The sequence below is a fragment of the Natator depressus genome, chromosome 6 (genome assembly GCF_965152275.1).
Source record: "Natator depressus isolate rNatDep1 chromosome 6, rNatDep2.hap1, whole genome shotgun sequence".
NCBI classification, from domain to species: domain Eukaryota; kingdom Metazoa; phylum Chordata; order Testudines; family Cheloniidae; genus Natator; species Natator depressus.
In genome coordinates this window covers 26,681,874-26,702,468 of record NC_134239.1, presented here as the reverse complement: position 1 = coordinate 26,702,468, position 20,595 = coordinate 26,681,874, and the positions used below count along the sequence as shown (strand labels likewise).

General features: G+C 45.4%; 2 protein-coding genes across 3 annotated transcripts in view; one reads left to right on the top strand and one right to left on the bottom strand.

Moving 5' to 3' along the window:
• The window catches only part of CD81 (CD81 molecule), an 84,762-nt gene that overhangs the window by 7,220 nt on the left and 56,947 nt on the right, over positions 1–20,595 (bottom strand). Inside the window, exons 3-8 of one of the 2 annotated variants that reach the window (XM_074954856.1) lie at positions 14,204–14,301; positions 8,984–9,058; positions 5,836–5,952; positions 4,795–4,893; positions 3,994–4,092; positions 2,411–2,504 (exon numbers count right to left, since the gene is read on the bottom strand). In XM_074954856.1, the coding sequence (XP_074810957.1) occupies positions 2,442–2,504; positions 3,994–4,092; positions 4,795–4,893; positions 5,836–5,952; positions 8,984–9,058; positions 14,204–14,301 (551 nt within the window). In that variant the 3' untranslated portion in view covers positions 2,411–2,441. Of the gene's footprint in view, positions 1–2,410; positions 2,505–3,993; positions 4,093–4,794; positions 4,894–5,835; positions 5,953–8,983; positions 9,059–14,203; positions 14,302–20,595 lie in introns of those variants that run through there. The other variant, XM_074954855.1, reaches the window with a different exon arrangement.
• Positions 7,790–18,633, top strand: LOC141988362 (uncharacterized). The gene is made up of 3 exons (XM_074954142.1): positions 7,790–7,841; positions 17,117–17,525; positions 18,116–18,633. Exons 2-3 carry the CDS (start codon positions 17,120–17,122, stop codon positions 18,631–18,633), a joined length of 924 nt encoding a protein of 307 aa, XP_074810243.1. The 5' UTR covers positions 7,790–7,841; positions 17,117–17,119.

Genomic DNA, 20,595 nt, shown 5'->3' with positions numbered 1-20,595 from the left:
TCTTCCCACTTGCTACTGCAAAGGGCAAGTCTAGTACCTTAAAGCTACATCTAAGAACGTGCCTGACCTGCACTTGCTTCTTTGGAGACCCAGCAAATCTTCAAACAGAGCTCCGGCTACTGACACAATATCAACTGAATACTGAACAATATCAAATATACGGTATAGGAAAAAACAAAACTGAAATGCTTAATGGCATATTTATACATATTTATCAACAGTCAACAAAGAGGTGGCGAGTTACACATCCATTCTGTATTCTAACAACCCTGATGCACATATATGTAAACACACATGCTCAGCGGATGCATCACATTTTACATTTAGCCACATATCAGAGGAGGTGACCCTAAAAAATGTACAGTGGAGGAGGCACCTGGTGCACAATCTGTTCTTGTTTCCAATGCATGCAAAATGGACATTCAGGGCAATGTTACTTTAAGGCTGCTTCTCTGGTTAAATTACTTCCCGCCCAACCCCCAATCAATCTAGGCTGTGTTGATACATCTCTTCCTTAGGTTACTTTTTTTTTTTTTTTTTTTTTTAAAGCCCTTATGTGCTTAAAGAGGCAAGAAAGGGAAACAAGGAGAAAAAATAAGCCTCTGGATTGATCAATTTGCCCACTTGTGGGAATCCCTCATTCAGCGTGTAGCAATGGCCGTGGTATCCAACGCACAGTGGTGAAGGGACATGTATGGCCTAGAAAGAACACAGGATCCCCCTCATCCCAAACCTGATTTGGAACACTCTTCCTTTTGAAAGTTACAAAAAAAACACTTCAGGGAAACAGAAACATCCCTTAAAAGGGTGGACAGGGGAAGAGAGAGAATGCAAGAGGAACCTCAAATCTTTACTGGGCTGATAATAAAAACATCCTGCTTCTGCTCAGCCAACAGCTGCAAGATGCTGCAGTACCCAACTCAAGTGCCCATAAGGGGTAGGAAAAGTGAAATAGTTTTGTTTAAAATATATCTATCTATACATATAGAACATCTTTGAGAGAGACAGACAGATGGTTTATTACATAGGATTTGAGGCACACAGTATCCTCTATGTACAGGGCAATAGCGATTCTGTTAGTCCAATGGAGTGGCATACAGTTAAAGCCACACACATTTAGTTGGTAACATCTAGCTTGGATTTTAACCCACACAAAAAAGTATGTTCAAACTGGTGCCTTCTTAAATCCTGAATTTCCCAGCTTGAGCGAGTTGGTTTCCAACTCTTAATGTAGGTTTTAAATTAAGGGCTTTTAAAAAACAATGTTTCTTTAATAGGTTACGGGATTTTTGGCATAATTACAGCATATATGACAATATGCGATGAGCAAGCAAAACTGTATCAAAGAGAACTATGATGCAAAGACAACATTAGTTTGAAATAACATGAGAATACACCCAAAAGTCATCCTGCATTTGTTTTGTGGAGGATTCTGAGTGTTCCAGATCTCAGCGCTTACCTACCCTCCCCTTTTTAAGATATCATTTATACGGAAGTATTAGTTCAAATTAGAAACTAACAAAACCAGACTGGACAGTAAGCCCCCAGGAACATAAAGCACATTTATTTTTCAGTCATTTGTGGAATTTGGGGTGGAAAAATCAGGGTAAGAATTCACTCCTTGGCTATGAACCCGAGAGACAGCTTCAGCTCTAAATGAATGGGTCAATTTGGTTTTTTTGTTTTTAAATGAGTTACAAACTCCATGGAAAAAAAAATCAAAAGTTAGAATTTAAAATTGTCACTATTCAACTCTCATGTTTATTTAACAACATAAAGGGGTCTGATTGGAACAGGCTATCTCCTCCAGATCCCCCTGGGCTGCATCTCCACTTGAAGGACGGTGTCCCCGGCCTCTCATTTCTAGCAGGCTTTGCACACCAAGTCAAACTTTCCTATAAGCAGCTAGGGAATGCCATGGAGTCAGGGCCATGGGGAAAAGAGAGGAAAACAAAAAACCCTGCTTCAGTTTCCAGTTATAAACTTAAAACAAAACAAAAAACAAAACAAAAAACCAAGGCAAAGGTGTTCATTGTCCTCACAAGAGGCTGTAACCCGCTGCTCTGTACCCCTGTGTTTCTGCACCATAAACATCATCACTGAAATAATGGGGAGGACCAAAAAAAAAAAAAAAAAAAAAAAAAAGGGGGTGGGGGGGGGGTCAGAATCGCTGGTACAGTAGCTTTCCCTACCACACAAAACTGATGTGTAACTAACTCAGCCACAAGATCATGGGAAAGTTTTACTTGTTAAAAAAAAAAAAAAAGGTAGTTTAAAGTAAAAATGATAAGTACTGCATGGTAATATTGGAAGTATTTATATACATAGTTTTCTTTGTCTTTTGTTGAAATGTCTCCTGGTCACTTGGTGGCACTTGGGGTCCCTTTTGCACGGTCATCTCCAACCTTTCCCCCCCCCCCCCCCCCCCAGCTCTCCACTTCTCAATACACGGTGCTATTCCTTATGCCACAGCACAGTATCATGCTCAGGATCATTTCGAAGATCTGTAAGGAGACAAAGCTACCAGTGAAATTCTCATTTGTAAGCCCCAATGACCTAAGACAGCCCCATCCATTATCTTCTCCTGGGCAGAGCTCAAGGACACAGAGAGTTTGATTCCCTGGTCTGCTGTGCCAATCCAGGACCCCATCATCCTTCCTCCACTTCTGGCACAAGAGGAAGTGGGGGTCATGTCATGGGCAGAGCCATTCTATACCTATCCTCCACTGACTGTAAGCCAGTTAGGCTCTCAGCTGCTCTGACTTCATCTGGTGTTGGGTACAACAGGATCGGGGCACTGCAACTGGCGTTTCCTGAGGTCACTCTACCTCCACTGTGTCAGAGCAGAGCCTGGACATTGTTGAGAATTCAGCTCATAATTTACAATGCAAGAACAGGACAATGGCCCATCTAGTCCTGGTATATTGCCTCTGAAAGTAGCCAATGGATGCTTTGGAGGAAGAAGAAATCTCACATGGACTAACTGAAGAAGTTCTGAAATGTAGGGGGGAAATAAAATTGCTTGCTTCCTCCAGCTGGGAGACCCACTTGCACCCTGAAGAACAGGACAGAGCACTCTTGTAACTTCATCTTCATGGTTTTTAAAAATTCGTAAGTGTCTAATCCCCTTGTGAAATTTAAAATGATATACCTCAGTAATACCCTGCAGCAGAGAGCACTACAGGTTAGTTGTATTTTGAGTAAAAACGTTGCCATAGTTTCTAAAAGGGGCACCTGGCAAAATTCATAACCACCGCTCGTTCTGCTGTGGACCTCACGAGTTAGAACTCAGAGCAGAGCAGCCAGCCTGGAGACTGTTCCTGTGGAATTCAGTGTCTGGGTTGCAGGACAGGGGGCAACAGAAGACAGAGCACTGATGGGAATGAGAATTGGAATGGACAAGGAAAGGGGCACTGTGCTCCTGGCTAGCTCTCTAGTCTATCTACACTGAGATGGGAAGCGAGTGCATCATGGGAAGGAAAACAAATTCCTTCCAGCACGAAGCCTTGATAGGCAGGCTGGAATTAAAATGATTTTCAAGGGAGATGAGGTGGGGCAACAGATGAAGTCATTTTGCCTTTACACTCCAGAGACTTGCCTCTAAATATGACTCTGGTTACAATACTCCAAGTCTGATGTCTCCGACCCTACTCTCTAGTGAGTCTCCGTCTGTGTCATGGAGCCAACACTCAACTCGGCACAGTTGGGATCTGTCAGGATTGAGGTGCACTGGGACAGCTGGAGAGGCTGGGGAAGAGCTTTCTTGGCAAACAGAGCAGGAGAGGTCAGTTTTGTGGGGGATGCCAGTAGGAGTTTCAGATCAGTATTAGCAGTAGAGCTACATGGAGTAACACAGCCCATGCCGTGTTAGTGAGTCAGTGGTAGCCACGTGCTTTCACAAGCACTAGATTTATGGTTTCACTTTAAAAATCCAGACGAAAGTCAGAGTTTAAACCATACACCCTCATGTGCTGCACCAATATTCACACTTACCATGATCACAGCCACCACAATGGCTGCAACACCAATCAGGTACAACTTCTCTGAGAACAGCTCATCAATCTTCTTATGACAATCCTGGGGTATGCGACCCTAAGCAGAGGAGAACGCATGTCAGACAGCTTGGTCTCTCTCTCTCTCTAGCTGTACACCAAGGCACATTTGTACAGGAAGAAGTGGAGTTCAATCTTTCTACTATCCCTCCCCCTTCCAATGCAACTTCATGGCATAATTTCCTGGGCCCAGTGAAATCAAAAGTCCAATTGATTTCAGTAGGAATGAAAATTTCACCCCTTTGGTAGCTTCCAGCACCTTATTTCCTACATTTTTGAAGAACAGCCAAGCTGGAGCCACCCCTATCCCCTAACCATAGCATGCAAGAGTAGCACCATGCCCTGGACTGACTTCCTGTGGAGGATTTGCTTGGTGCTGAATAGCCAATCTATTTCCAGTGGGGCTGTCAATGCTGAGGAGATGAGTTTCTTATCCTTATTCCTTTACTATCCCTACTTATTCCCCCCACCCCCACACCTTTGCCAGCAAGCAGAGAGGGCTGGCTCCTGAGGGGAAATTAAGACAGAAGATGGATTGTTTAATTCTGATGCATTGCTTTCTTCCCCTTCTTGATGGGAGAGTGATGGGGAAGTCAACTCCAATTCAAGAATTGGGACTGAGCAACCCCTGTTACCATGCCAGGGCAAGGGCAAGTTTCCTGGGTGTGTCAAGATGTAGTAGGGCTCCATGGACTTGCTCCCTCACCCAACACTGTATGGTAGAAACAACAGCCATCCCTACCTGGGCAGTTTCCACCAAGGTTTTTTCGTTTGGACAGAGATCATTATTGACGAACAAGGTGCTTATGGCCATTATGGTATTTGCACCGCAGCAATCCAGCTATATGTGGAGAGAAAACAGGGTTAGCAGTCTGCATTTCCAGGTCACAGGTACCAGCCTGGCTCGTGCGGAGAGTAGCAAACCTCCAAATTCAAGTTCTGATTTCTATGTAGTGCAGTGGCTGGATAGGATAATCCTACGAGATGTGTACTCCTGGCCCCTGGAGATTCCAGAAGATCTAGCTAGAGCCAGAGGGAATGTTGGACAAATTAATTGGAGCTGAGCTCCTCTTCCATTGGATTCTATTTAATGGAGGTATGGGATAGTTTCAGGGTAAACAAAAGGGCTTTTATTTAAACTCGGACATGACTTAATGGGCTCCATGTTAGACAGAATACTATGTGGGCACCTCCGTCATCCTACCTATCTCAGGTAGCTATACAACATGCCTAAGCATCCAGGGCAAAATATTAAGATCTGGATGTAATTTAGTCTCCAGTGGGCCCTGCTCTTGCCATCCCTTGGTTCAAATACTCAGACCTGGCATCTCCCTGTCACCATTCCTTCAGCTCCTCATTACCTGTTATTTGACAAGCCTTCTGAAAAAAAGAGATGTTTTTTGCACCAAGCTCTGACCATAGCTAGGGTTGAGCTAACTCAGATCTTCACAGCAAAGACCCTGTGCTGAGAAAGCCTTGATACCAGCTCCTGATCCTGCTAATGCCTTCGCTACACTAAGTCCAAGGTACCAGCTGTTCAACCTCACTGCCTCTTCCTTCAGAGGAGGAGCAGTTTATGCACAACAATGCTTATTCCTGACCACTTCTGTAAAGTCCCACAAACTGAAGGAGGGCTCATCACACATGGGTCGGTCAAATTACTCCGAGGTGCATATCCCCTGTGAATAGCTGGGGAGCTTTCATTTGGAGGTAGTGCTGCGACTGGGTAGATTATTTTTATGCCCTGTGGAGAGCCCCCACATAGCTATCCCAGGCACCTTACCGTTTCATGGAAGGTCTTCACCACAGTTTTCGCATTAGTTGCGTCAGAATGCGACGGGTCTTGTTGCAACGCTTGTTGCAATGCTTGATCGTAGAATTGCTTCACGTCTTTGGCAACCTGCAGAGGGAGAACAAGAAAATCCCTCTTACAGCCACAGAAGATAAACCTAAACAGATCCTTCCAACTGCTTTGCAAGGCAGCGACAAAGTGGCACAGATGCCAGGCAGCCCAGCTAGTCCCCAGTCACTGTCATTCCCAGATGAGCAAGAAGAGCAGGGCTGTATTTGTGACAATTATGGCAATATCCTGGATAAACCTTCCTGACCTAACTTAAACTTAATTCAAATACGCTTGGCGTTCATTATATTAAAAATGTGGGGGATCGTATGTAACTTCTTTAGAATCATAGGACTGGAAAGGACCTCAAGAGGTCATCCAGTTCAGTCCCCTGCACCCATGGAAGGACTACATATTATCTAGACCATCCCTGACAGGTGTTTGTCTAACCTGCTCTTAAACAGCTCCAATGATGGGGATTCCACAACCTCCTTAGGCAATTTATTCCAGTGCTTAACCACCCTGGTTAGGAAGTTTTTCCTAATGTCCAACCTAAACCTCCCTTGCTGAAATTTAAGCCCATTGCCTCTTGTCCTATCCTCAGAGGTTAAGAACAATTGCTCTCCCTCTTCCTTGTAACAACCTTTTATGTACTTGAAAACTTATGTCGTCTCTCAGTCTTCTCTTTTCCAGACTAAACAAACCCAATTTTTTTTCAATCTTCCCTCATAGGTCATGTTTTCTAGACCTCTAATCATTTTTGTCGCTCTTCTCTGGACTGTCTCCAATTTGTCCACATCCTTCCTGAAATGTGGTGCCCACAACTGGACACAATACGCCAGCTGAGGCCTAATCAGCCCAGAGTAGAGCGGAAGAATGACTTCTAGCAGGAAGACCGGATTAATGCAATCTCTAGGAGATATTAGGAACTTCAAAGGACTTTTTAGGACAATATATGTAAAGTGGACTTCCTAGGAAATACTCAGGGGTGAGGGAAATGCAAATACTCTGGAGTGTATTTCCTAGGATTCAATGTGCTCCAATGCCACTGGCACCAATTAATGCAAGTGACCTTTAGTCAGAGCCATTCAGCAGAGAAGTTTACAGAGAGTAGCCTCTCCTTTGATCAGAACGGCTCCATCAGCCCTAGCTCCTCCCATGTTAGTTAGGAGGTGCATCAGCAGGGTGGATGGGGAGGAGGGTAGAAACAGACTGTCAGCATTATTAGCCAAGATCCCCAGCCACTGCACCCCTGAGCGCAGGGAGAACAGACACAACAAGTGTGATCAAGCAAGAGCGTGAATTACCCCCATTCATATTCAAATGTTAAATTAAATCACAAGTTGCGGACACCACTGCTCTCATCAGGTTGGCAAATCCTTGTCCTCTTTTAGGGTTTTATACTGCCGCCCATCCCCTTGGTATCGGAGCGTCTTCCACATAAAAATCAAAATCAAATTCTTAACTGGATTTTATTCTGTCACCTCTTGGCCTCTCACCAACAATACCCAGACAAAAGTAACATTTTACATAGCCCACAACCATCCTGAAAGGGTTCTTATCCTTAGCCACAGAGCTTTTTCTAATGAAGTAATGCTTTTCTCCTATGAATCATTGGTTGAATGTTTCCATCCACAGCTGAGTGAGTCAGGTCTCTCAAATGGAACTGACAACCACCTGCTTGTGTAGTTTAATTAAACTTCTTAATAAAGCAATTGACTTTCCAACTCTCACCCCCACCCCACCTGATGCTAACTGTTTCTCCAAGCACAGTAAATACCCTTCTCTTCTTGAGCCCCCCTGATGGTGAAGGGACCAGAATATTAATGCCCAATTCCCGCCTCACTGCAGGATTGCCAAAGTTCTCACGCAGAGACCGTAGATCCTTGGAGGACAGAGCATGTGTGCATGTTACACCAGTTTCTGAGGAGTGCTGTGCCAGAAGAAAGGTAAGGGCAAGTACTGAGTCAAAAGGTGGAGCCAGCCCTATCCTGCCACCCCTCTTTAGGGAACACTACTCTGGGTCCCTGATGAGACATCTTCCCTCCAGCATCTCTCAATCCAGAAGACAGGGAGAAATCAACATGGAGACACTGGTGACGTTATGTAGGGAAGTGAATTGGTGCCTAGGAGGTGGGTATCAGCACAAGGCAGCTGCTGTGTGTGTCTTCATGGAGGGGTGGGGAAGAGGGCAGAAAGGGAAGTGGTGCTTCTGTGGGGAGGCAAAAGGAGGGAGTTTACTCAGGTCCTGTCCTTCATTTCTGGCTCCTCAGAACACATATACTCATCCTGAGGCGCCAAGGGTTAGACATCTAATACCGAGATTTCAGGCTGAAAAGTCCACATAGGCTTGCCAGGGAGTAGGTCCATCATTCCCATCTCATGTGTGAGTGATCAGGACCCCGTGCCTGGCCTGTATACGGTCTCTGCATATTGTGCATGCCTGGAATCTAAGACAGCAGCACTCTGCTCCTTGCATGATGAAAATTCACAGCATGTATACTGCACTTTTGAGGAATAGTAATTTCCAAGAGATCCCTTCTTACAATGTAACCTGGTCCCTGAGCCAGAATACTCACTGGGGTTTGGTGCTGAAAGAGTCCAGAGATTCCCTTTGTGCTATGCAGCCAGGTTTGCGCTATTTTTTTTCCAGCATATATCTAAGCACACCCACATTACACTCCAGGACTCTATGCAAGGGTCCACTTGTGTTATTTGTATTGCAATAGCACCTAGAGAACCAAGCTGAGATCAGCACCCCATTCTTCTAGGCACTGTACATACATACTGTGTGTGTGTGTGTGTATATATATAAGGAGGAGTCTGCCACAAAATGCTTACTGCACTAAACAAAGGAAGTATTATCCCCATTTTATGGATGGGGAAGTGAGGCACAGAAAGGTTAAGTGACTTACCCAAGATCACATAGTGAGTCTGTGGTAGAACCAGGAACTGAACCCACAACTCCGGAGTCTCAGTCTATGCCTCAAGCACAAGACCATCATTCCACCGGCTGGGACAGAACCGTAGCAGACTCTTGCACAACCGCATGATTGCAGAGGAACAAGAGTTTCAGGGATATTTTTCTTACCAGATCTTTATTGACGAACCCCCAGATTCCAGCAGCCACTTCACAAGCAAACAGGATCACCAGGCAAGTGAAGAACTGTGAAGACAGATTAGGAGAGGGACATTAAGAGGCTTGACTACAGGGCAGAGAAAGGGGCTTTGGGGAGGGCAGCTCACAGTTCCACTGGAGGAAGAATGGGGCAGAATTGTCCCACCAGGGAAAAATATGGCTCAGCTGATGGGGACAGCAACATGGCTTCAATGGCTCAAGGATCTGGTGGCAAAAACATTCTACATGCACGGCACCTGGAGAGACCCTTGAGCAATTCCACTCTGGGAATAATTCAGGCTGGTCTGGGTTGGGGAGAGATCATCAGAGACCTGTCCATCACTCAGAACAAGAGAGAAGGGGGGGGGTTCTATGGGAAAAAAAAGAGATAACCTTCCTGGGCTTACAGGGAACGTTGTGCGAGCTTCCTGCTTTGACACAAGCCATTCTAGATTTGTCAGCATGGGGATAACAGCATGTACCAGCCGCTGAGGAGCGGCAGTGCGTCAGGCTGTGATTTATGGAGGGTTCTCTTGGCAGTTGCAGCCCTGCAAAGCTACTGCAGTTTTTTGCATAAATATGAACACACATGGCTCTCTCAGCCTCACCTTATTAGCACTTAACCCGAATACTCCACTCCTGCCAAGCCAGAACCTCCCTCTACAAGATTAATAGATTCCAATGCCAGAAGGGACCCACTGTGATCGTCTAGTCTGACCTGCACAACACAGCCCATAGAACTTCCCCAAAATTATTCCTAGAAAACATCTTTTAAAGAGACATCCAGCCTTGATTTAAAAATTGTCAGTGGTGGAGAATCTACCCCGACCCTCGATAAAATGTATGCCTTCTTTCCATTCTGAATTTCGTCTCACTTCCAGTTCCATTGAATTGTGTTGTACCTTTCTGTGTCTGACTGAAGAGCCCATTATCCAAGATTTGTTTCCCATGGAGGTATTTAGAGACTGTAATCAAATCACCCTTTAAGCTTCTCCTTGTTAAGATAAATAGTGATAGGCTCCAGGAGCTCAATCTATGAGGCATATTTTCTAATCCTTTAAATCATTCTCTTGGCTCTTCTCTGAACTCTCTCCAATTTAGCAACGTCCTTCTTCAATTGTTGACAACAGAACTGGACACAATATTCCAGCAGGGGTTGCACCAGTGCCAAACACAGACATAAAAACCAACCTACTCCTACTTGAGATTCCTCTGTTTATGCATCCAAAGATAGTGTTAGCCCTTTTGACCATAACGTTTTCCTGGGAACTCCTGTTCCACCACTGCGAGGGACAGACCTTTGGGTTTCCAGGAGGACCAGAGAGTTAATTTTCTATTCTGGCTTTGGGAGACTAATGAAAGAAGAAAGAGAAGCTAAATCACACTGGTCCAAGTCAAGTGCCATCTAAGTGTTCCTACACCATTCCTGTGGGGAAAGCATGGGGTGGAGAGTTCTCTGAGCATTTCCCACAGCCAGTCCTGTTACACCATTCCCTAGACCAACTCTCTGCTGGGAAAGGCTATTGTCCTAGTTGTTTGGCAGCCAACTTCATGGAAGGGAAGGGAAGAGGTGGATGTGCAGAAAGGGAAGAGGTGGATGTGCAGATGAAAGAATACATCACAAAAGGGAGCACCATATTATTGGCAATTGGGATTTCTTTCCCAGTTTCACTAACTCACACACATGCACAATGATCCCAGGAAGACAGGAAAAAGGAGTTTTTAAACTGTACTTGTAACAAAATTATTCTGTTTTTGTGGCCTCTGATCTTGAACTTAAGAGCCTAGACTCCAATGTGTAAAACGAAAGGGATTACAATAAGTAGAAGTGGTGCTCTATACAAAAGAGAGAACTTGAGGCATTTGTAGCCAGTGCGTGCAGTTTCAGTTGTAACAATCCAAACAGCTGGGGCAAGGCTGCTGTAATTCCCAGACTGGACACTAGGTTTCACTCTTGCAGTTGGTATCCTCAGTGAGAAAAATGTTTATTTACATGTTCTTGGAAAGCTGCACTTTTAATAATTTTTGCAAGTAAGTTATGAAACTCTTCCTATATAAAGTTAATGTTCTGAGACACCCCCTCCAGATTCCTGACCAGGCACTTGGTACTTCCAAAGGAGCTTCCTCCCACAGAGAACGCAGGCCAGATTTCACACAGAGCCCAGTGCAAGCAGGGGTAGGATTTAGGGAGTTTGGTCAGTGCTGCCATACTGAAAACATGAGCAAAAAAGCTCCAGTCAGGCTCAGTGCTATCAAAGCTCAGTGCCTTGACTTAAAGTGCTCCCTAGTGACATGGAATTCACAGAATCTATTCCTTACCCTTCTCCAGAACCGAGATCCTTACTACATCTTCCCTTATAGCAAAAGCCACGTTCCCAGGGTCCAGCTAAAAAGCTTGCCCTTCCATTTCAGGGGCTCCTGTTAATCTTTTGAAGGTCACATTACTGCAAAACAAGGAGTGCTTTATTTCTTGCCATCCAAAAAGCTATCCAGCATCCCTCGAAGCAAAGCTCACGATGCATATGGTGTACGCATTTAGTACCAACGCCTCCTCTTTGTGTTATTCTCTTCCTGAGTCTCCATTCAAATAGTCATTTCCTTATGCATCTTCCTACGCTCCCCAAAGTTACATCTGTGGAGATGGCAGCGGTACAGAACTTTCAAGGTGTGCTAGGGGAGGAAAACCTTCCTCCTACCAGCTACATAGCGAAAATAGCGTCTGTGGCATTAGAACATATTCTCAATAGATCACTTCCGTGGTTCCTAGTCTTTAGCACCTCTATCTCCAGTCTGGCTTTTGTGGACAATTTAAATGCCATGGACTGCCTTGTATTACTCCTTTGTGATGAACATTTTCCCCATGAACACCCATTATCCTCGGCCACACGGGGAGTGAGGTCACAGAGGGGAAATAAATACCTGGTGGGTTAAAACACTTTGCCTTGAAAGCTCCATGCCTCAATGCACAGTAGCATCAGTTTCCTCATGTAACCACAGCTTATCAGGTGTCATTCAAAAGGTGCCTCCAGCCTTCCCTTGGCAAACAAAAGTGGGAGGGAGGGATGCAGTCAAAGACTGCTAATCTCAGCCATAGCAATCAGTTTCACTATGAGGTCTCACATAGATTCTATCATCTGCCCATTAAATCTCCTTCCAGACTTCAAAGGGAGGCAGGGAATTCAATTACTGTAGTTCCTTGGTTTTACAAGAACTTGCTGACAGAATATTCTCAAGGTCCTCAGGATCTCGCTCAGATAACCCCTGCCATATTTGCCAGTTGGTTCCTCTCACCTTCGACTGTTATTAGTAATTATATCTAGCTCTTAGATAGCACTTTTCATCAGGAGAGCTCAAAATGTTCTAGAAAGGAGATCAGGATCATTATCACCCTTTTATAGATGGGAAACTGAGGGGCGGGGAACAGAAATGACTTGCTTAAGATCACCCATCAGGCTGGTGGCAGGAAACCTGAGTTCTGTTCCTGGCTCTGAGTCCCGGTGCGGTGCTCAATCCCCTAACTGGAGAGTGCTGTGAAACATTTTCCCTTGGAAAGCCAGATAGACTGGAGTCTAGTCTAAGATTACAACCCAGCCTAGGACTAATTTTAAACAAATAAACTCCCCCACAAGTAGAGGCTTTTGGGGTGCTGTGTTTTCTTTAACGACAAACACAAAGAGATGGCAACAGGAAGCTGGCTCATAAGGATAGATTTCTTTCCCAGAATACACAGGATGTACCATTGCAATGTGTCTTAATTCCAGGCAGTCCATGAACACACTTGAGCGCTGGAACTTCTCCAGCCAGAGTCCTTTACAGCACTGGGATTCAACGTGAACGTGAACTTTCACCCAAAGTTCAGACCAAAACTTGCAAGAGTCAAAGAAAGTTCAGAAATCAATAGTTCCCTCATTCACCTCCTATTTTTCAAGTTTTTAGTAGTTCTGGATTCTGAAAGTACCAAAATGTCACAAGAATGAGCTGGAAATATCATGGAATAGTCTATTGTGAAAACTCAGGAAACAGGACATATGATTAATCCAAACGTACTTCCCACTCTGAACACTAAGACCGGCGAAGAGTCCCTCTCTTTACTACCATCACAATCATCTCCATTCTCCAATGGTTTAGTTTACCGGGCCTCCATTATTCAGGTTCCCCTGTTGATAGATATATACTGGACCGTATAAACTGAGAAACTGGCAACTGTTTACCACATATCTAAAGCACCTAGCTCAGTTTTAGGTGCTGAGTAGTCCCTACTGGAATGCCATGGTTAATAAACACAAAGAGATATGGTGGAGGTCAAGGTGAATGGGGACAACAGCATTGTGTGGGCTTGGTGTTTGTACAAATGTTAATAGAACAGAACCTGCCCAGTGTCCTGAACTGTTGGATCACACTGATAATGCTTGCTTGCTTGAATAACAAAGTGTACCAGCATTTACCACAAAGGCCTCCCTGTGGTACTGTAGGAAGCTTAAGCCAAGCACTTACTCTGGGCCACAGCACAGTCAGTTAACCCTTAAGGAACTGGGTTATCCACTTGAGGCATAAACTGATTTCCAGGGTTTGGGCAGTTTGTAGAGGACACTAGGTAAGAAAGAAGGGGTGGGGGGTCCTCTGTCACTGCTTAGAGGCCCTGTGTCCAGAATGGGACAAATAAATGCAGTGAGTCCCAACTGGCCTCATTCCCCTGTGACTGCTGGAATGAATCTCAGTGTGCCCTGCTTCCTACACCCTCCCATTCTACTGGTGGCTCCTGCCCCCATCCTAAGGCCAGGAATCAGCAAGAGGCTGGTGACGTTCACTAGCAGTACAAACTTTCTGAGCAAGGGAGACTGCTCCTCTCTGACATGCACAGGGAATCTCACGTCCAAAAGAGTGGGGGGTGGTAGAGAAAGAGCGATACCTAGGGAGACTACACTCATCCTCCAAGAACACTGAAGCTATTTATACCTTTAGTCAGTGTCCGACAGATTAGTTCCCATCATCGTCATTGACTACTAAAGATGAGAGAGAGTTAGTCTTATCCAGTAGCCAATGCAACATTCTTCCCCTACGTGCTGCTCTCCAGTACTCCATTCAGTCCAGATTTAAACTACTCCCACTACTTTCTGCACACAAAATTTGGCTAGGTGACTGTTAAAAGATCTGCCTGATACCATGTAGTGTTCAAGCATTTGTCTCTCTTACCGTTCCCAGAAGGCACTGGGACTCCTGGATAGCACCGTAGCATCCCAGGAACCCCACAAACATCATCACTGCACCAACAGCAATCAGGATGTAGATCCCTGCAAAAGGGGAGAGACACAGGCAGGACAAACACGTTAGTGAAGAGTCTTCACCAGAAACATTCTAGCATTTAACTAGACCTTAGCGCTCTGAAAAGCTAATTACAAAGTTTGGATAACTATGGCCCAGGAGAAGCATAGCAGGAGGTGCTGCAAGCCCAGATTGTGCTATATGAGCAGAGCCTGTAGAGAAGGTACTATGGCTGGCTCCATTCACTCTTACGAATACTTTACTTTAAAAAAAACAAAAAAACCCCAACAAAATAACAAAAAAGCCCATCCCTCACTAAAATTCAACAGACATAATAAAAACAGAATAGAAGACAAATGTAAGGAACTGCTAGTTATGGTTGAGTTCCAATGTCTGCTTCAAGCCATTCCTAATACCCATCCTTTACAAAAATTAAGAAGTTGCATATTATTGCCTCAGAGAGGTTTCTTTTTCAGATGAAAATGCCCAAAGACTATCTCTCAGTTTGAACCAATGTCTGCTTGATCATTGGAGTATGAAAATGTGCGTGTGAACACACACCTCAGAATCTGAAAGTGCCTGAAGCTAGTAATTTCAAACTGGTCTTATTTAAAAAAAAAAAAAAATCTAAGAGATCGAAGAAGCCCGTAATCTCTGTAAGCACCTCAAGCCAAGTCAGTCTTTATTAAAAATAAAATAAAATAAAATAAATAAATTCATAATCAGTGAAATCAAAGGCAAATCATGCAAACAAAATCAATCGAGCAAACAAATAAATAGTTACCCCTCCAAATAACTAAGGCAGTGCAATGCTGAGGTTGGGAAGTCGAGCACTCAAAAGTCAGAAGACCCTAGAAGTGAAGGTAGCTCCCATGATGTAGTGGTTTAGATTCCTTTTATCCTTGTAAACGTTAAAAAGTATTGTTTGGTTTTAAGAGTGGGTTTTTCAGAAGTGCACATCATTGGCTTAACTCTGTTCCTACCAAAAAAGTCTACCATTGACTTCAATGGGAGCAACATTAGGTCAGTGTGGAGCACTTTGGAAAATCCAACCCTCTCTGCAGTATTTACTTATTTATTTCACTTTGGATTTTTGAGAGCAAAAAAGGTGGACATCGCAAGCGCTAGGCACCCTAAGATGTTACTTAAACAAATCAGCAGCAACTGTGCAATACAGAGCAGTAACTAAACTATGCTTCAGTAAGACACGTGGTTCAGTAAAACTCAGCCACCAGCATAGCTTTGTGAAGAACAAGTCACGCCAAACCAACCTAATTTCTTTCTTTGACAGGCTTACTGGCCTAGTGGATAGTGGGGAAGCAGTACACATGATGCAGCTTTATTTTAATAATTGAGATAGTCCCACAGGACATTGTTGCCTGCATGAAATTACTATAAAGGTGGACGCACAACTGGTTGAAAACCCTACTCAAAAAGAGTAGCTATCAATGGTTCACTGGGAGGACGTACCTAGTGGCGACTCCCAGAGGTCTGTCCTGGTCTGGTACTATTAAATATTTTAATTAATGACTTGTACAATGGAGTGGAGAGTATGCTTATAAAATCTGCTGATTACACCAATCTGGGAGGGCTTGCAAGCACTTTGGAGGACATTATTAGAATTAAAACAACCTTGACAAAGAGAATTGGTCTGAAATCAACAAGATGAAATTAAATAAAGACAAATGCAAAATACTTCACTTAGGAAGGAAAAAAAATCAAATGCACAGCTAGAAAATGGGGAATAACTGTCTAGGTGGTAGTATTGCTGAAAAGGATATGGGGGTTACAGTGGATCACAAATTGAATGAATCAACAGTGTAATGCAATTGCAAAAAAGGCTTATATTCTGGGGTACATTAACAGGAATGTCATATGTAAGACACAGGAGACATTGTCCTGCTTTATTCAGCACTGGTGAGGCCTCAGCTGGAGCACTGTGTCCAGTTCTGGGTGTCACGCTTTACGAAAGATGTGGACAAATTGGAGAGAGTTCAGAGGAGAGCAACAAAAATGATAAAAAGTTTAGGAAACCTGACCAATGAGAAAAGGTTAACAAAACAGAGCATGTCTAGTCTTGGGGGCGGGGGAGGGAGACTACGACTGAAGGGGGACCTCATAACAGTCTTCAAATATGTCAAGGGATGTTATGATGAGGATGATGATTAATATTCTCTGTGTCCACTGAAGGCAGGACAAGTAATCTGCTTAGCAGCAGTAAGGGAGATTTAGGTTAGGAATTAGGAAAAAGCTTTCTAACGATAAGGATAGTTAACTACTGGAATATATTACTGAGTTAGGCTATGGAATCCCTGCCCTGGTCTACACTAAGACTTTAGGTCGAATTTAGCAGCATTAAATCGATGTAAACCTGCACCCGTCCACACGATGAAGCCCTTTATTTCGACTTAAAGGGCTCTTAAAATCGATTTCCGTACTCCACCCCTGACAAGTGGATTAGCACTTAAATCGGCCTTGCTGGGTCGAATTTGGGGTACTGTGGACACAATTCGATGGTATTGGCCTCCGGGAGCTATCCCAGAGTGCTCCATTGTGACCGCTCTGGACAGCACTCTCAACTCAGATGCACTGGCCAGGTAGACAGGAAAAGAACCGCGAACTTTTGAATCTCATTTCCTGTTTGGCCAGCGTGGCAAGCTGCAGGTGACCATGCAGAGCTCATCAGCAGAGGTGACCATGATGGAGTCCCAGAATCGCAAAAGAGCTCCAGCATGCACTGAACGGGAGGTACGGGATCTGATCGCTGTATGGGGAGAGGAATCTGTGCTATCAGAACTCCGTTCCAGTTTTCGAAATGCCAAAACCTTTGTCAAAATCTCGCAGGGCATGAAGGACAGAGGCCATAACAGGGATCCGAAGCAGTGCCGCGTGAAACTTAAGGAGCTGAGGCAAGCCTACCAGAAAACCAGAGGGGCGAACGGCCGCTCCGGGTCAGAGCCCCAAACATGCCGCTTCTATGATGAGGTGCATGCCATTTTAGGGGGTTCAGCCACCACTGTCCCAGCCATGTTGTTTGACTCCTTCAATGGAGATGGAGGCAATACGGAAGCAGGTTTTGGGGACGAAGAAGAAGAAGATGATGATGAGGTTGTAGACAGCTCACAGCAAACAAGCAGAGAAACTGGTTTTCCTGACAGCCAGGAACTGTTTCTCACCCTGGACCTGGAGCCAGTACCCCCCGAACCCACCCAAGGCTGCCTCCTGGACCCGGCAGGCAGAGAAGGGACTTCCGGTGAGTGTACCTTTTAAAATACTATACATGGTTTAAAAGCAAGCATGTGAAAGGATTAATTTGCCCTGGCATTCGCGGCTCTCCTGGATGTACTCCCAAAGCCATTGCAAAAGGTTTCTGGAGAGGGCAGCCTTATTGCGTCCTTCATGGTAGGACGCTTTACCACTCCAGGCCAGTAACACGTACTCGGGAATCATTGTACAACAAAGCATTGCAGTGTATGTTTGCTGGCGTTCAAACAACATCCGTTCTTTATCTCTCTGTGTTATCCTCAGGAGAGTGAGATATCATTCATGGCCACCTGGTTGAAATAGGGTGCTTTTCTTCAGGGGACACTCAGAGGAGCCCATTCCTGCTGGGCTGTTTGCCTGCAGCTGAACAAAAATGTTCCCCGCTGTTAGCCACGGGGAGGGGGGAGGATTAAGGGGGTAGCCACGCGGTGGGGGGAGGCAAAATGCGACCTTGTAACGAAAGCACATGTGCTATGTATGTAATGTTAACAGCAAGGTTTACCCTGAAAGACTGTAGCCACTGTTTTATAAAATGTGTTTTTTTAAATACCGCTGTCCCTTTTTTTTTTCCTCCACCAGCTGCATGTGTTTCAATGATCAAAGGATCTTCTCCTTCCCAGAGGCTAGTGAAGATTAGAAAGAAAAAAAAAAAACGCACTCGTGATGAAATGTTCTCCGAGCTCATGCTGTCCTCCCACACTGACAGAGCACAGACGAATGCGTGGAGGCAAATAATGTCAGAGTGCAGGAAAGCACAAAATGACCGGGAGGAGAGGTGGCGGGCTGAAGACAGGGCTGAAGCTCAAATGTGGCGGCAGCGAGATGAGAGGAGGCAGGATTCAATGCTGAGGCTGCTGGAGGATCAAACCAGTATGCTCCAGTGTATGGCTGAGCTGCAGCAAAGGCAGCTGGAGCACAGACTGTCACTACAGCCCCTGTGTAACCAACCGCTCTCCTCCCCAAGTTCCATAGCCTCCACACCCGACGCCCAAGAACGCCGTGGGGGGGCCACCGGCCAACCAGCCACTCCGCCACAGAGGACTGCCCAAAAAAAAGAAGGCTGGCATTCAATAAATTTTAAAGTTGTAAACTTTTAAAGTGCTGTGCGGCATTTTCCTTCCCTCCTCCAGCACCCCTCCTGGGCTACCTTGGTAGTCATCCCCCTATTTGTGTGATGAATGAATAAAGAATGCATGAATGTGAAGCAACAATGACTTTATTGCCTCTGCAGGCGGTGATCGAAGGGAGGAGGGGAGGGTGGTTAGCTTACAGGGAAGTAGAGTGAACCAAGGGGTGGGGGGTTTCATCAAGGAGAAACAAAGAGAACTTTCACACCAGAGCCTGGCCAGTCATGAAACTGGTTTTCAAAGCTTCTCTGATGCGTACCGCGCCCTCCTGTGCTCTTCTAGCCGCCCTGGTGTCTGGCTGCGCGTAACCAGCAGCCAGGCGATTTGCCTCAACCTCCCACCCCGCCATAAACGTCTCCTCCTTACTCTCACGGATATTGTGGAGCACACAGCAAGCAGTAATAACAGTGGGAATATTGGTTTCGCTGAGGTCTAAGCGAGTCAGTAAACTGCGCCAGCGCGCCTTTAAACGTCCAAATGCACATTCTACCACCATTCTGCACTTGCTCAGCCTGTAGTTGAACAGCTCCTGACTACTGTCCAGGCTGTCTGTGTACGGCTTCATGAGCCATGGCATTAAGGGGTAGGCTGGGTCCCCAAGGATAACTATAGGCATTTCAACATCCCGAACAATTATTTTCTGGTCTGGGAATAAAGTCCCTTCCTGCAGCTTTTGAAACAGACCAGAGTTCCTGAAGATGCGAGCGTCATGTACCTTTCCCGGCCATCCCACGTTGATGTTGGTGAAACGTCCCTTGTGATCCACCAGAGCTTGCAGCACTATTGAAAAGTACCCCTTGCGGTTTATGTACTCGCCGGCTTGGTGCTCTGGTGTCAAGATAGGGATATGGGTTCCGTCTATGGCCCCACCACACAGTTAGGGAATCCCATTGCAGCAAAGCCATCCACTATGACCTGCACATTTGCCAGGGTCACTACCCTTGATATCAGCAGATCTCTGATTGCGTGGGCTACTTGCATCACAGCAGCCCCCACAGTAGATTTGTCCACTCCAAATTGATTCCCAACTGACCGGTAGCTGTCTGGCATTGCAAGCTTCCACAGGGCTAATCGCCACTCGCTTCTCAACTGTGAGGGCTGCTCTCATCTTGGTATTCATGCGCTTCAGGGCAGGGGAAAGCAAGTCACAAAGTTCCATGAAAGTGCCCTTACGCATGCGAAAGTTTTGCAGCCACTGGGAATCGTCCCAGACCTGCAACACTATGCGGTCCCACCAGTCTGTGCTTGTTTCCCGAGCCCAGAAACGGCGTTCCACAGCATGAACCTGCCCCATTAGCACCATGATGCATGCATTGGCAGGGCCCATGCTTTCAGAGAAATCTGTGTCCATGTCCTGATCACTCACGCGACCGCGCTGACGTCGCCTCCTCGCCCGGTATCGCTCTGCCAGGTTCTGGTGCTGCATATACTGCTAGATAATGTGTGTGGTGTTTAATGTGCTCCTAATTGCCAAAGTGAGCTGAGCGGCCTCCATGCTTGCCTTGGTATGGCGTCCGCACAGAAAAAAGGCCCGGAATGATTGTTTGCCTTTGCTCTGACAGAGGGAGGGGTGACTGAGGACACGGCTTACAGGGTTGGCTTCAGGGAGCTAAAATCAACAAAGGGGGTGGCTTTACATCAAGGAGTATTTCAGGCAGGACTTCACGGAGGGTTCCAATAAGAAATGGTGCACCTAAGTTATTGTTCTTATTGGAACAAGGAGGTTAGCCTGGCCTCTGATTGATACATGGCTAGATTTACCTCGCTGCACCTTCCCTGTGAGTGACTGCAGCGTGACCTAGAGGAATGAGTCCCCTAGATGGGGGAGGGAGGGAAGCAAATGAGTACAAAACAAATCTGGTCTATTTCTTGTTTTGATACACTCCATCTATCTTTTACATCTTTGGCTGGCAGCAGACGGTGCAGAAGGAC